The 15,031-nt window shown below is 40.8% G+C and overlaps 1 protein-coding gene across 1 annotated transcript in view; it reads left to right on the top strand.

Moving 5' to 3' along the window:
* Positions 1 to 14,512, top strand: part of TET1 (tet methylcytosine dioxygenase 1) — an 88,663-nt gene extending 74,151 nt beyond the window's left edge. Inside the window, exons 7-11 of the mRNA XM_070945801.1 lie at positions 1,275 to 1,425; positions 6,883 to 6,972; positions 7,827 to 7,964; positions 11,696 to 12,017; positions 12,882 to 14,512. Of these exons, the coding sequence (XP_070801902.1) occupies positions 1,275 to 1,425; positions 6,883 to 6,972; positions 7,827 to 7,964; positions 11,696 to 12,017; positions 12,882 to 13,987 (1,807 nt within the window). The 3' untranslated portion in view covers positions 13,988 to 14,512. The remainder of the gene's footprint in view (positions 1 to 1,274; positions 1,426 to 6,882; positions 6,973 to 7,826; positions 7,965 to 11,695; positions 12,018 to 12,881) is intronic.
* Positions 14,513 to 15,031: the final 519 nt, after the last annotated feature.

The following is a 15,031-nucleotide window of genomic DNA, read 5'->3' as shown; positions in this document are numbered from 1 at the left end:
GAATCTTCTACAACAGGTCATTTAATCTTCTACAACAGAAACAAACTTTCTTTGTCCTAGACATGTTTGAGTCTGCCATAATAATAACAGGAACAGAGTTGGGAGGGACCTCGGAGGTCATCTAGGCCAACCCTCTGCTCATGCAGGAGACCTATACTAGGGATTTGAACCACCGAACTGCCGACTTTTCTGATCAGCAAGCTCAGCGTCTTAGCCACTGAGCCACCTAGCCAGGTTTATAATACTAGTAATACTTTAGTAATACTATCAGCTAAGTATGGAAGGCAATTTGAAGCTGCCCTAGTGTTGACACAGTCAATTTTTTTTTTACATGATCCAAAATGAAAAAAATACACAGCCTCAAAGAAGTGCACTATTTATTTCTAATAAAGACAGTTAACAGTATCTAAGCAATCTGATAGCTTTACCTTTAGGCCTCTGCCTGAAGGTACTCCTTCACTTACAACAGTTCATTTAGTGACCTTTCAAAGTTACATCGGCACTGAAAAAAGTGACTTATGACCATTTTTCACACTTACAACTGTTGCAGCAGCCCTATAGTCACATGATCAAAATTCAAACACTTGGCAACTGATTCAAATTGATGACAATTGCAGTGTTCCAAGGTCATGTGATCCTTTTTGCGACCTGACGAGCAAAGTCAACGGGGAAGCCAGATTCGCTTAACAACTATGGCAAGAAATGTCATAAAATAGGGCAAAACTCCCTTAACAACTGTCTCACTTAGCAACAGAAATTTGAGGCTCAATTGTAGTTGTAAATCAAGGACTACCTCTATTTGTGTAATGGTTGTAATATTACATTCAAACTACAGAAAAATGTATTGATTATAGACAAGTTGTTGTTGCTTCCACCCATGATTGATTGGGGAGCTATGGCTGACGAATCTGATGTGACAGCAACATGGTATTTGGCAAAGCCCTAGAGCCTTACATGTTTAGTGACTGCCTACCCTGTGATGGAAAGAAAAACAAAACAAAACACTTTTGAGCCTGCAGCATGAGATTCATCAGATCTGATTGATTCTTACACTGGTCATAATCAGAAGCAGCCTATGGTCTACATGCTTGTCTTGCTCTAGTTTATTCCATTCAGAATAACACAGATTATATCTGCATCATCTAAAGCTAAGAATTCCCCAGATGTTAGCTTTCAATGTATGTGTTAGATTGACAGAGATTTGGGGCATCAATTTGCTGAAGGCGAATCTTGCCCAACTAGCTGATTACCTATCTTTCGGTTAATTTTTCTAGCCGTACTTGTGCCTGTCAAGGTCTCGATCCAGAGACATGTGGGGCATCCTTTTCATTTGGCTGTTCTTGGAGCATGTATTACAATGGCTGTAAGTTTGCCAGAAGCAAAATCCCCAGAAAATTTAGACTTCTCACAGATGATCACGCCCAAGTAAGTATTTTCTTTCCTTCTTCCATAATGCCCATTTTAAGTGCACAGGTATTATAAATGTTTAAAGCTGTTCAGAATTCGTGGAATCACATTAGATTACATCCTTTCTATGTGGCTTAGATGAGCAAGCTAAGCATTACTACGAGCAAGTTCTATTCATACACAGTAAATCACTTTTACTGACTTCTCTTACATATAAATGAGCACATAAAATCTCACTTCCTGTCACCTCCAAAATGCCATGCTTTCATTCCTCTGATAACTCATAGCCATCCACCATAATTTACCAATTCGTATGCATTGAATTGAATACTTTATTTGGCCAAGTGTGATTAGACACACAAGGAATTTGTCTCCAGTGCAGAAGCTCTCAGTGTACATGCAAAGCAACAGATTAATAATAATCATAATAATAAAATTATCAGTAAGAATACCAATAAGAGGGGGAAGTATGAAGGATAATAAGAAGTATAAATAATAATAATAATGCTGCAGCCATACTACTTGGGTAAATACATACTGACCTTGGGCAGCAGTGTGAGAATTAGTTGTTCAGCAGAGTGATGGCCCAAGGGAAAAAATTGTCCCTGTGTCCCGTTGTTTTGGCCTGCAAAGCCCGAGGAGAGAAGTTGAAATAGTTTATGTCCAGTATGTGAGGGGTCTGCAGATATCTTGTCAGCCCTCCTCCTGACCCACACAATATAAAGGGCTTTTATGGAAGGCAGGCTGGTTGCAGTTGTTCTTTCTGCAATCTTAATTATCCATTGTAATCTGTACCTGTCTGTTTAGTGGCTGCACCAAAGCAGAAAACTATAGAAATGACAGACTCAATAATTCCTCTTTAAAACTATATCAACAGCTCCAGAACTCCCTGAGTTGACACAGGAAGAATATTCCTTGTTGTGCCTTTTAACGATGGTTCTAATGTTAAGGGCCCATTTCAAGTTCTAGGAGATTATAGAACTCCAGAATTTGAAGGACTCTACTGCTGATAAGGTGCTGTTGAATATGGTAAGAGGTGGTAGAATAGAAGGGCTCCTCCTAATATCCACTCTCATCTCTACAGCCTTAAGCATATTCAGTCTCAGATTGATACAGCGGCACCACAGGGCCAGTTATTCAACTTCTTGTCTACATGCAGACTGCAGACTTATAACCAACTCGAATGAGGCCAGTGACCGTTGTGTCATCTGCAAACTTCAGAACTTAACAGAGGGTTCCCTTGAGGTGCAGTCATTGGTATGGAGAGAAAAGAGCAAGGAAAAGAGCTCTTAGCCCTCAGGGCGTGCCTGTGCTCATTGCCTGGGTACTACATGTCATTTTCCTTAGCCTCACCTGTTGCTTCCCATCTGTCAAAAAAAACTGACAAGTATGAGCAGGTACAGTAAGCTGGATCAATTTAGAGCAGGGGTGTCAAACTCAATTTCATTGAGGGCCGCATCAGATTTGTGTTTGACCTTGGGCCGGAGTGGGCATGGCCAGGGTGGGTGTGGCCAGCTCGACGTCACTTGTGTCGGGGGCACCTATGGTGGCCCGATGGCTCTGCCAGAGAAAACAAACTCCCGAGCTCTGTTTTCGGCTGCGACAGCCTCCTGCAACCCTCTGCCAGCGAAAACGGAGCTTGGGAGGGCCACCCGCAGCCCTCTCAGGCTCCGTTTTAGGTTGTGACGGTTTCCTACAACCCTCTACCCACAGCCTTCCTGAACTCTGTTTTCACTGGCAGAGGCACTGCGAGCCAGTCCACTGTTTCCAGGGCAGCCCCGCAGGCTAGAACTAAGCACCTAGTGGGCCAAATCCGGCCCCCGGGTCTTGAGTTTGACACCTCTGATTTAGAGTATGTTTTTATTTTCTTTTTAAGACTGAATGCACACATTCACAGTAATGTATACATGCAATCCATTTTATAAAATGTTCCCAGATTTTAAAAATATGGAACGTTTCACAAGTGTCCGTTCTCACCATGTACACAGGTTTGCTAACTTCTAGCATACTACATACTCCTGAAGCAGGCACTTGGTTGTATAATTATTTCGGATGGTCAAAAAGTTCATAGAGCAAACAAATGAAAGTGCTTTTTGTCATTGTTTTTATTAGAACCTTCTATTTTAGCTAAATATTAAATATTGATCCATTTTACAGATGACATAAAGCTAGGAGGTATAGAATGCAAATGCAGAAGAAGATAGATTGAAAGTAAAGACAGATATGGATCATTTGAACCACTGGACGGAGTGAGATGAGGTTAAATGTAAAGAAGTATAAAATTATGCTCTTTAGGTAAGAATAGCTTGTAGTATAGAGATAAAACTAGAAAAATATGTTGTCTAGAAAGTAGTCCAGAAGAATTTTTGGACAGGTAACACACTTATATGGATTTATGCTATTGTGATTTACTTATTCTGCTCAATAGTGCTCAAGAATGAGATATAAGAAGAATTAGCCCTCTTGCCTTTGCCCTCTTCCTGCTGTACAAAGAAGAATTTAAAGCTGCTCTTTCATTTCTGTTCTGCTTAATTATGACTTGTTCTGCTTTTCTAGCATAACAAGTGAGTTAACCTTGACTGTGACTTGTTTATAGCATGCCAGATTCAAAGCATTTTGTAGGATTATGGTGAGATATTTCATGGAATGAATGAATCAAATCAGCCTATAAACTACAGATTATGGTTGGTATGATTCAACAACCCACATTTACGATTATTCACAGCACAGGATCTGGATGAAACAAGCTAAGCTCTCAGGTTTTTGTTCATTTGTTTTTTTATAGTATAACCATCTAATAAAACATATTGTTCAAGGGTTACATCCAAAACTAATAGTATGTTATATCAGCTTGAGAAATAGGACTCCTTTGAACATTGTGCATAGGTTAAGGACTAAATCAACCTGTGATATTGTTCTGCCATTTTTTAAAATTACCTCATGGTTATTATTTTTTTTAATATAGTAGCCGTTTGTTGTCGGAATGGGTTTTGGAGTTTATTGGAGTTTGGGTTTTGAGTCTATTTATTGCAGTATTAATGGATATTACTCTGTTTTTAAATAATGGGATATTTTTCAAACCTAAACATTTATGATGTAAAAGTCTTGTTGAGTCATTCACTTCCACAGTTGAATTTATGGGTGCATTTCAAGAGTTCTTTTGGGAATAGTAGAGGAACAGTTTATCCTTCTTTTAATATGTGTTTTCAATTTCCCAATCAATCTTACAGCCCTGGTAAGATTTCCTGATATTCTCCTGTCAGAAATACCAGCCAGGTCCATTTCTACTTAGTGAGATTAGCATGCTATACCTGGGCACCTGTATGCATTGCCTGAATCTCATACTTTCTAAGGCTACTATATTGGTCTGCTAAACTGATATATTGGCTTTAACAAGTACAAAATGGGCCACTTATATGTTGTTCTGTTGTAAACCAGAAGCCTAACTTAGTAATACATTTAAAGGATTTATTGCAGTGTCCAACCTTGGCAATTTTAAGACCTGTGAATTTCAATTCCCAGAATTTCCCAGCTGGCTATGCTGGGAGTTGAAGTCCACAAGTCTTAAAGTTGCCATGGTTGGGCACCCCTGAATTATTGTTTGTTTTGTGTTTTTTTTCTTTTTTCTTTTTGCCTCTTTCTTGAAAGAGCTTGATGTTTGATCTACTGAGTCCCCATTTTTTTAGACTCAAAGGGTATTTTTGAAGAAACTGTTGCTTATCTTCAATCTTATGTCTCTGAGGATAATAAAATAATCATCTTAGGACAGAGTAGTTATAATTACTTTTAACACAATATGAAAATGAACAAAAGAGAGTGAGTTTAATAGCTGTATTGTCAGTTATGTAATACATTTTAAAATTTGATACACATAGTCCTTCACCTGTGTCCATTCATTCAGTGACTATTCAAAGTTATGATGGTGCTGAACGAATGATAGTTGTGACTGATCCTCAGAGCATTTCTGACTTGCTGCAACACCCCATGATGACACACACATCGCTGAGGTAAATCTCCCTCATCTGCACAGCCTCCTGCAGCCTTTCTGCGCCCTATCCAAACCTCACAGCCATCCTTGCACACCCTTGAGTCACACCACAACCCTGAATACCTTCCCTGACCCATGCTACACTCCCATGCACCCTCCCTCACCTGTTCCTCTCACACAACACTCAAGCCATCACACACTCACCTTAACCTTCACCATGCCTCATACCCCTGTGCACTAGCCCCACGTATACTCTCCCCTGCCTATACACAGAATTCACATTGCACCTACACACACTTCCCAAGCCTTACTGTGCCTCTCACACACATACTCACATCCTTCATGAAATTAACAGATTAACAGAGTTGGAAGGGACCTTGTAGGTCATCTAGTCCAACCCCACCATCCAAGCAAGAGACCCTATACCATTTCTGACAGATGCCAGTCCAGTCTCTTCTTGAAAGCTTCCAGCGATGAAGCTCCCACAACTTCTGAAGGCAACTTCTGTTCCATTGGTTGACTGCTCTCATTGTCAGAAGATTGCGTCACACCCCTGCATACTCTGCCTGACGCATGCCTAATCCTTGTGCACCGTCCCTGGCCTTCGTGTACTTGCCCCGAGCCATACTGTGGCTTTCAGATATCCCCTTGCACTTCTTCCCCCACCTGTCCTTCACACTTGCATGGCCTTCCCAAGCCACATTGCACCTCTAGCACCCCCCCTCACAACCTCATACATTCTCCCGCATCCATTCTGTACCTTCCTACATCACATGTCACACACATACATTTGCACCCTTACACATTCTCCTGATCCATGCCATAGTCTCAAGCACATTCCCAGATCCATGCTATACCTCCATGCACCCTTCCTGCTCTGCCTGCCTTTCACATACCCTCTCGTATCATCACACTCTCTCCCTAAACGTCACCGAGCCTGCCCTGCACCCCTCTTCCCCCACCCAGCAGAAGTCATCACTCAAATGCCTGCTGGCCCAGGATTTGCAACTTCCTGCCAGTTTCTTCATCAATTGTATTTGTAGGATCCCAGTAGGAAGGTGTCTCACGGAACAACCATGGGATTCAGTTTACAATGGTAATTGGGACTTTAGGGATAATTGTTGCTAAGTGACATGGTCATGCTTTATGACCACATCACTTAGCAATGGAAAATCCAGTCTCAATTGTTGTCATAAGCCAAGAATTACCTGCATTCAGTATATTGAAGGAAGAAAAGTTTCTCTTTCATTGCCAGCCTGATAGGCTTTCTAACATAGTTAATAGCTGTTGGGCTAAGAAATGGTTTCCTTACAAAGAAGAAATATATATTTTCCCCTTTGTCTGACCAACTTTTAAATATATGGATAGTTTTACTATTACAGTAGGAAACTTAAGTATCAAATATAAGATGCAATTAACGTTGCTTTTACTAATTGCTTTATTCATAAACAATACAATTATGGGGTAATTGCTTTCTCTATTTCCAGGAAGAAAATCTGGAAAACAATTTGCAGACTTTAGCTACTGATGTGGCTCCATTATATCAAAAACTTGCCCCTGATGCTTTCCACAACCAGGTAGGTTGATGAATATTTCACGTTGTCTCATCACTTCCTTTTAATGTGATAGATCAGTGACATGTCCCCAAGAGGCATTTCCTTACTAGCTGAGTCCACAGATCGCACTAAGCCCCAGTATTGTTTCTTGGATTTTAAGCAACTACATTTTGTGAATTCTTGTTTTATGATTTATAAAAAATGATTTATGGCTTCTTGTAGGAATGGACAAGTTATGGTCCCAAATCTTTGTTTCTTTTTTGCTCTTATAAGTCCTCTCGTATTTCTTTTTTGCTGTTCTTATACGCCCTCTCATATTTCTATCTTTCCATGTTTCTTGAAAACCAACAGTACCTACCGTGTTTTCCCAAAAATAAGACAGGATCTTATAATAGGGTCCACAATAAGCCTTATTTTTGGGGAGGTCTTATTATTTTGGGGTGCGTGTTGCAAGACGGGGCTCCTCTTGCCATTTTACCTGATTTCCAGCTCTATCTCCCTAACCCTAACCAGAGGAAATGGCAGGGACCCGCTGCACATGCATTTAAATATTTTCGGAGGGGGGGAGAGGGCTTATTTTAGCGCATGTGCTCAAAAGCCCGATTGGGCTTATTATCAGGGGATGTCTTCTTTTCAGGGAAACATGGTATTGAGGTGGAAAACAGATAATCCCAAAATGAAATATTGTAGTTAAAACACAAAAAGCAGCCCCAAACCTCCCTTGCCTTGCCCACATGCTTGTAATGCCTCTCTGCAAATGTTGTATCAGCTTCAAGCTTAGTGTAATATTATGTATAAATTCATCAATTGTAATGAAGTTGACAACATGCTTTACTCTGTTCCTGAAATAAGACCCTGTTGCCTTGTTTTCTAAGGTGGAGAATGAGCATCTGGGTCCTGACTGTCGTCTTGGGAGCAAGAAAGGCCGGCCTTTCTCTGGTGTGACAGCTTGCATTGATTTCTGTGCCCACGCACACAAGGATACTCACAACATGCACAATGGAAGTACTGTGGTAAGTAAAATTTGGGATGAGGTTTCCTCTTTGCCATGTAGCTATATCATAGTTGCATGCCTTCTTTTTACTTTATTTCCTTTCTTTTTCAGTTTGGGTCCCCAAACTTGGCAATTTTAAGACTTGTGGAATTCCTCAGCCAATATGGTTTCATGACCCCTGCCATAAATGATATAAAGCGCAATGGATGTACAATAAATTATAACTTTCTTGGTTACTGAGGTTAAATATTTCTTGAGAGTTAGTTTTTGCAGTCTCATACAAAATTCACTTCTAAATCTTTAGATACACTGCCTTAAGTTGTTGGAAATAATTTATCAGGGCAGAGATGTCAGTCTCCTGAGCTTCAAGGCCAAAAAGCGCAGGGCAGAAATATCATTTAAACAAGGGGAATAGGTGGGTGGGAGAAAGAAGAAGCACCTGGATCAGAATTTAATGGGAATAAAAAGGGAATTTCACTTTCATGTTGACAGAAGGCAATCAACTATTTTACGGCTTCTTCCTAGCAGGCAATAAACCTTCTTACCTAATTTATTGTATGAATTCTTAGGTCCTTAGGTTGGTTAGAGTTTAGAGCTTAGTCAAGCTGTGCCAAGTCAAGTATCTAGGAAATTCCTCAAGGTCTTAGCAGTGAGCCTTGACATTCAGCTCCCAGCCCTGAGCTACAGGAATGTTGCCTACCTTCTCCAACTGGATGGTTAGCATTTGCTGATCAAACTATTCCTCTCCTCTCATTATGGTCAAGACCTGAAATGCAGGCCACAGTCATAGAAGCAAGAGTCAAACAGCCTTCAGTGAAAAATGTTAATGCAGGAATTAGGGGCAGGATACTGAGTCTTGAGGACTGTGATAGGACCCTCCAGCCCTCTGTTATAAATGAGTGCATTAAAAAGAAATCTCTTCGAATGTTTGAATCTCTTGTCCTTCCCTGAGCTTTTGTGCAGCCTGGACTGAGCTGCTCTTCGTGAGATAAGCTACTTAGCAGGCTTGTGATTTGAAGAATGGAGGAATGTTGGGGAGGAAGAAATGACACATCCAGCCTTTTGTCTACCATTATAGTAAAGGACAGATTTGGCCTGGGATCAAGTCCCAGATGTCTTGCCTACTTCCTCATCCCTCCCCTAAGCCCCCTTTGCATTTTCCCCTTAGAATCATTTCCTCTTTAAGGATTACTCTTCTGATCTAGGCTTCACTAAATCACGAAACAGACTCTTTCTCCCGAAAAAAACCCTTTTTATTCGGCTAATGTGAATTCCTAGCATTCACATCCAGCAAAGTCCCGGCAAACAGTCTTTCAAGGGTGAATTGCAACCACAGACCTTATCAGTACTTGGATAGTTGCCAGGCCAATAGCTTCCAGGCACAACGCTGTACAATGAAATACTTGGCAAGGAGTCTCTGTGAGGCACGAACTCAGATAAGCAAATACACACTAATTCACTAATTGTCACTATTATTCATTATTCACATTAATAAACTAAACTAATTGTCTCCTGCAAACACCGCTCCCCTTTTGCTCCTATTTTATTCCTTATGGGAGGGGCCATTCAGCATCCCCTTGTGCCTTTACTCCTGAGTCGACCCCTGTTCCTTAATTGTTCCCTTCTCCTGACAGCTCTGCGCCTGCACACATCGGGAACAGGCTCCAGCTGTTCTGCCCCACTTATCTCTGACTCCGAAGGTAGCTGATAACTGTTGGACGGCCCTGGCCTCATCTCTGCCTCTGACACAGAGCACTCATCAGAGCCTTCCCCAGACTCCAGGACCGGCCCATGTTTCTCCCCAACCTCCTCATTGTCCGAGTCTGCTGCCAGCTCTGCTGGCAGGCCATAAAAATTACGCTATTCCAGGCAGCACCAATGCCGCCTTAATTGCCGTTTATGGGGCAGAACTCAGGGCTTGTCAGCCCAGGAGGAGCTTGGGATGCACCAAATTCTTGTATTCCATACAAGGACTCCAGGTTTGGTCAATTTGGTTTCCATTGGGCTACCAAACCAGCTTGATGCATTATTCTTTAGTTTTAAGAAGTGGAACTGTAATCCTTTGCCTTTTCAGAATTGCCATCACAATTATTTGCTTTTGAGTTCAGCGGCATAAGGAAGCCCAGTCAAGACAAGGCCTGTTGGACCAGTTAACTCTCACCATTTTTCTCACAAATTTGTGTTTTTAATCACACCATTCAGCAGGAAATCTTGCATTAAATGGCCTTTGTTATCTGAGCTTCTGTAGGTAAGGAATTTCTCTTTCACAGTATAGACTAGTTCAATGTTGGTGAACCTTTTTGGCACCAAGTGCCAAAACGGGAGTGCGCATGTGCGCAGGGGAGCACCAAAAATTAATTTAATTTAATTTAATTTTAATTAATTCAATTTATATGCCGCCCCTCTCCGAAGACTCAGGGCGGCTCACAATGCATTTTTAAAAAGCATTATAAAAAGCATTTAAAAATTAAAAACATTAAAAACTCATTCACGCCATTCATGGCCGGATCTCGCCAGATCACAAGAGCGAGATCAACGGCCCCAGGCCTGCCGGGAAGACTGGAAGAGCAGCTCCCTGGTACACACACGGGAGTGCCAGATACCAGAAGAGGAGCTTCCGGTATCTGGCACGCATGTGTGTGCGAAGACCAGCTGGTCGCCGCCTATGCGTTTGCCGGAGACCGGAAGCTCAGGGAGCTGGTCTTCTAGTTTCCGGCACTCACGCGCATCCGAAGACCAGTTGGAAGAGCAATGGGAGATGGCTGGCGTGCTCAGAGAGATGGCTCTGCATGCCGCCTCGGCACGCATGCCACAGGTTCACCATCATAGGGCTAGTTTAAGACAATGCAACTTTCCCCAGCTCTTCAATTGTGTTAGGTAGTGTACCAGGACTGTCACCTGGCACAGGATTTGGGGAATTGTAGCCCAGCATCTGAAGAGTGCCAGGTAAAGGATGGCTGGCTTTTGGTGATTCTGTTGAGGCATATTCCTTCTTTATGATCAAACCAATCTCTCTTTGTATTGTTTTCTAAAAAAACAGAACTCTGTTTCTCATTTCTTCAATTTAGGTTGAAGAAATGTTCTGCTAAAGTTAGCAAATATATTTTTCATGAGATCTTTATTGGATTGTACCCTTAATGTCATGCTGCATAAATTATATACCTATTGTTCATGTATAAGAAGCAAACTATATATAAATAGTTCACAACCACAATTGAGCCCAAAATTTCTGTTGCCAATCAAGACAGTTTTTGTTTTGCCCCATTTTACGACTTTTCTTGCCACACTTGTTAAGTGAATCACTGCAGTTGTTAAGTTAGTAACATGGTTGTTAAGTGAATCTGGCTTCCCCGTTGACTTTGCTTCTCAGAAGATTGCAAAATGACCCCAGGAAATTGCAGTCATCATAAATCCATGCCAGTTGCCAAGCGTCCAAATTTTGATCACTTGACCAATGGGACGCTGCAGCAGTTATAAGTTTGAAAATGGTCATAAGTCACTTTTTTCAGTGCTGTTGCAACTTTGGTCACTAAACGAATGACTGTAAGACGAGAACCTTCTCTGTGCTAGTTTAGTTGTGTTTTACGTGTAACATAAATAAACCCATGATAAGAAAGTTGAAATAGATTGTCTTTGCAACCTTTTAACTTAAACATTCACTTATTATAGTTTTCACTGAAGTTGATTAAGTGTTTTTCTGTGTGTATAATATATATGTATTAATAGTTGCTTTTTTCCCTTTCTGACTAGGTTTGTACTTTAACAAAAGAAGACAACCGTACAGTAGGTGTGATACCAAATGATGAGCAGCTTCATGTGTTGCCTCTTTACAAAATATCACAAACAGATGAATTTGGCACAGAAGAGGGGCTGGAAGCCAAGATTAAAACTGGGGCAATCCAGGTGCTAACTGCTTTCCCCCGAGAAGTGAGGATGTTAGCTGAACCACGTAGGGCAACCAAGAAAAAACCAGATGCAAAAAAGCAAAGTTTAGCTGAAAAAAAGCATTCTGCGGCTGTAAGGGGAAAAAATGGACTGCCAGAAAATACCAAGAGAGCATCACAAAGTTCAGGTAGGTACAAGAGAGCTAGATATGGGCATGTTATAGAACAGGGGTGTCAAACTCGATTTCATTGAGGACCGCATCAGGGTTTTGTTTGACCTTGGGTGGGCGTGGCTGGGCTGGGCTCCTGGGCTCCATTTTCAGCTGCGATAGCCTCCTGCAACCCTCTGCCAGCGAAAACGGAGCTCGGAGGGCCGCGGGCTCTACTTTCACTGGCAGAGCATCAAGGACCGTTCCTTTGCTGTTTCCAGGGCAGCCCTGTGGGTCAGATCTAAGACCCCGTGGGTCGGATCCGGCCCCCGGGCCTTGAATTTTACGCATTTGTGTGTCTAAAATGCAAAGTATCAAAAATGGAACAACGTAAACATATATACAGGTAGTCCTGGACGTATGACCGCAAAAATTTCTGTTGCTTAACAAGGCAGTTGTTAAGTGAGCTTGGCCCCATTTTATGATATTTTTTGCCACAGTTATGAAGCAAATCACTACAGTTGTTAAGTGTATCGTGTCATTAAAGAGTGCAAGAGTGCTGTTATCACTTTGAACATTCGCTAACTGAACTGTTATAAGTCGAGGATTACCTGTACCTTGAGGACTATCTGTATTATACCTAGCATAAAAATACCATTTGGTTTAAATATGTGATGGCAGGCAAAGTTTTAAGCATCTTCATTTTCTCGAAAAGAATTTCTAACTTGGATAAAGATATACTTGAAAATATGATGGCAAATGTGTCGCCAAACTGCAACATGTCTGCACTGAGGAGGAATTAAAATGGATGGGTGAAACATGTATGTATTTATCAAACATCTGTGAGGGGGGGAAAACCAGAACTTTATATTTAAAATCAGCTTATTTTATTTTTCTCCTTAGGGGCCAAAATGAATATAGTGCAACCTGAGACAAAAATGGAGACAGCTGAATACTTTCCTAGCATAAAACCTAATTTAGGCATTACTACCGATTGTTCTCCATTGAAGCAACATGCTCCATCCTCTCCTTTAAAACTGGATAGTTTATCCTCTTGCTCTCCATTAAGTGGTGGTCTAATGCCAGTAACTAATAGCCAAGATGTTTCTACTCCCTACGGGTATTTACAATGCAGTAGTAATAAACCTCACGTGACATCCCAAGGTAACAATAACTTTGACATGTCCACTCGTGATTATACTGGAATTGTGATGGATGAGAAGAGAAATGGTGTGCCTCTGCTTCTTCAAGACTTGACTACGTCTAGGTCAGCAATCAACAGAGAGAATCTGCCCCTGACCACTGAACACAAACTAGTTAACAAGCAAAATTGTGAAGTTAACTTGAAGTCCTCTTCTGTGTCCCAGGTAGCTAGCTCTTGTGAGTCAATGTTGCAACTGGGCACCCCAGAAGATGTCTCTACCAATGGTTCTTCCCAAGAGCACCCAATGCAAAAGAGTGGATTACGGCAAAGCCCAAGTTGTGTAGAAAACGGGTCCAGTGGCCAGCTCTTAAAACACGCAGATTCTGAAGAAAAAGCAGAAGAAATGTGGTCTGACAGCGAGCATAACTTTTTAGACAATGACATTGGTGGGGTAGCTGTAGCACCATCCCATGGTTCCATCTTAATTGAATGTGCACGGCGCGAACTTCATGCCACCACGCCTCTTAAAAAGCCCAACAGGAATCATCCCACGCGGATCTCTCTAGTCTTTTACCAACACAAAAACTTAAATGAGCCAAAACATGGGATAGCCCTGTGGGAGGCCAAAATGGCAGAGAGAGCAAAAGAGAAAGAAGCTAGAAAATCAGGAACTGAAACCACCGGCTTGTCAGCCACTGACAAGAATGCAAATCAGACCAATGCAACCCAAGAAATTTTCTACAAAGAAAATGAATTCAACCAAATTCCATCTCGCAGAGCATTAACAGTAACTCATGATAATATTCTAACGGTGTCTACTTATGCCCTCACGCGAGTTGCAGGGCCCTACAACCATTGGGCATAAGCTCTTATAGCAACGACACAACTTTTGCCTTGGAGCAGTGTTACACAATCCTAAAGGTGCTGTTAAAGAACAAAGTCTCGTATGGTTTACTCTTTGTTCATCTCAACCATTTTGAAGGCTGAGGTAAAAATTATTTTGTTTTTAAACTGTGACTTTATATATTTTAACATCTGGTGATTCTCAAGTGTGTGTGTGTGTATATATATGTGCATGTGTATTCACACGCATGCACGCGAACGCACACACATCTTTTAAGAAAATTTGGCTAGGTTATTAACTGATTGAATTACTTGGTTTATTACCTTTTTGGAATTTATACTTTGGTGCTTTGAAACGTCTGTTTATTATAAATGGGCTTTTCATAAAGATTTTAACTGATTTCATCTTTTATTATGTAAAATCAAGTTAGACAGTATTAGCTATACACAGCTCTTGGTGCTTAATCATATTGAACAGTTAAAAATAAGCTGATTTTATTTCTTCATGGTGCCATTGCTCTTACAGCTTCCAATCACTTGCTGTGAATCCCAGCTTAAGGAAAAAGAACCAATGATGATTTATTTGTATATAGATTTTTCTCATGTATGTATAGTTTGTGTGTGCATGTGTGTATGATCCACATACATTCACATGCAAACAAATATCACTAGTAATGATTGGAGGTTATAAATGTAAATACATATAAATATATATATTTAAAAGCACTTTCTATTTTTAAAGTTAACTTGAAATAGTATAAGGATCACATTTGTCTAAGGTTTGCGCATTCTCTACCAAGGAATTTATTTTTTCTTACTATATAAAGTTCCATATTGCTACATCAATTCATAGACATTGAAAATACTTGGGTTTTAGATTCTTCCCTTCTCTTTTTTCCATTGCTTTTATTTCTAAATAAATAGGGTGATAAAGTCCAGAAAATTCATTATTTGCAAATATAAATTAAGTCCTTTATCCTTGTATTTCTAGGATCTTTTTTTAAAAAAGAGTTTATAATTTGAGCAATAAGGGCAAATGTTATAGGGGGCATTCCGTCTTTTTTGG

The sequence above is a fragment of the Pituophis catenifer genome, unplaced genomic scaffold (genome assembly GCF_029215685.1).
Source record: "Pituophis catenifer annectens isolate HBS135680 unplaced genomic scaffold, rPitCat1.0.hap2 SCAF_6, whole genome shotgun sequence".
In the NCBI taxonomy this organism is placed as follows: domain Eukaryota; kingdom Metazoa; phylum Chordata; class Lepidosauria; order Squamata; family Colubridae; genus Pituophis; species Pituophis catenifer.
Note: the sequence above shows the minus strand (reverse complement) of the source record. Positions and strands in the feature narration are given on the sequence as shown.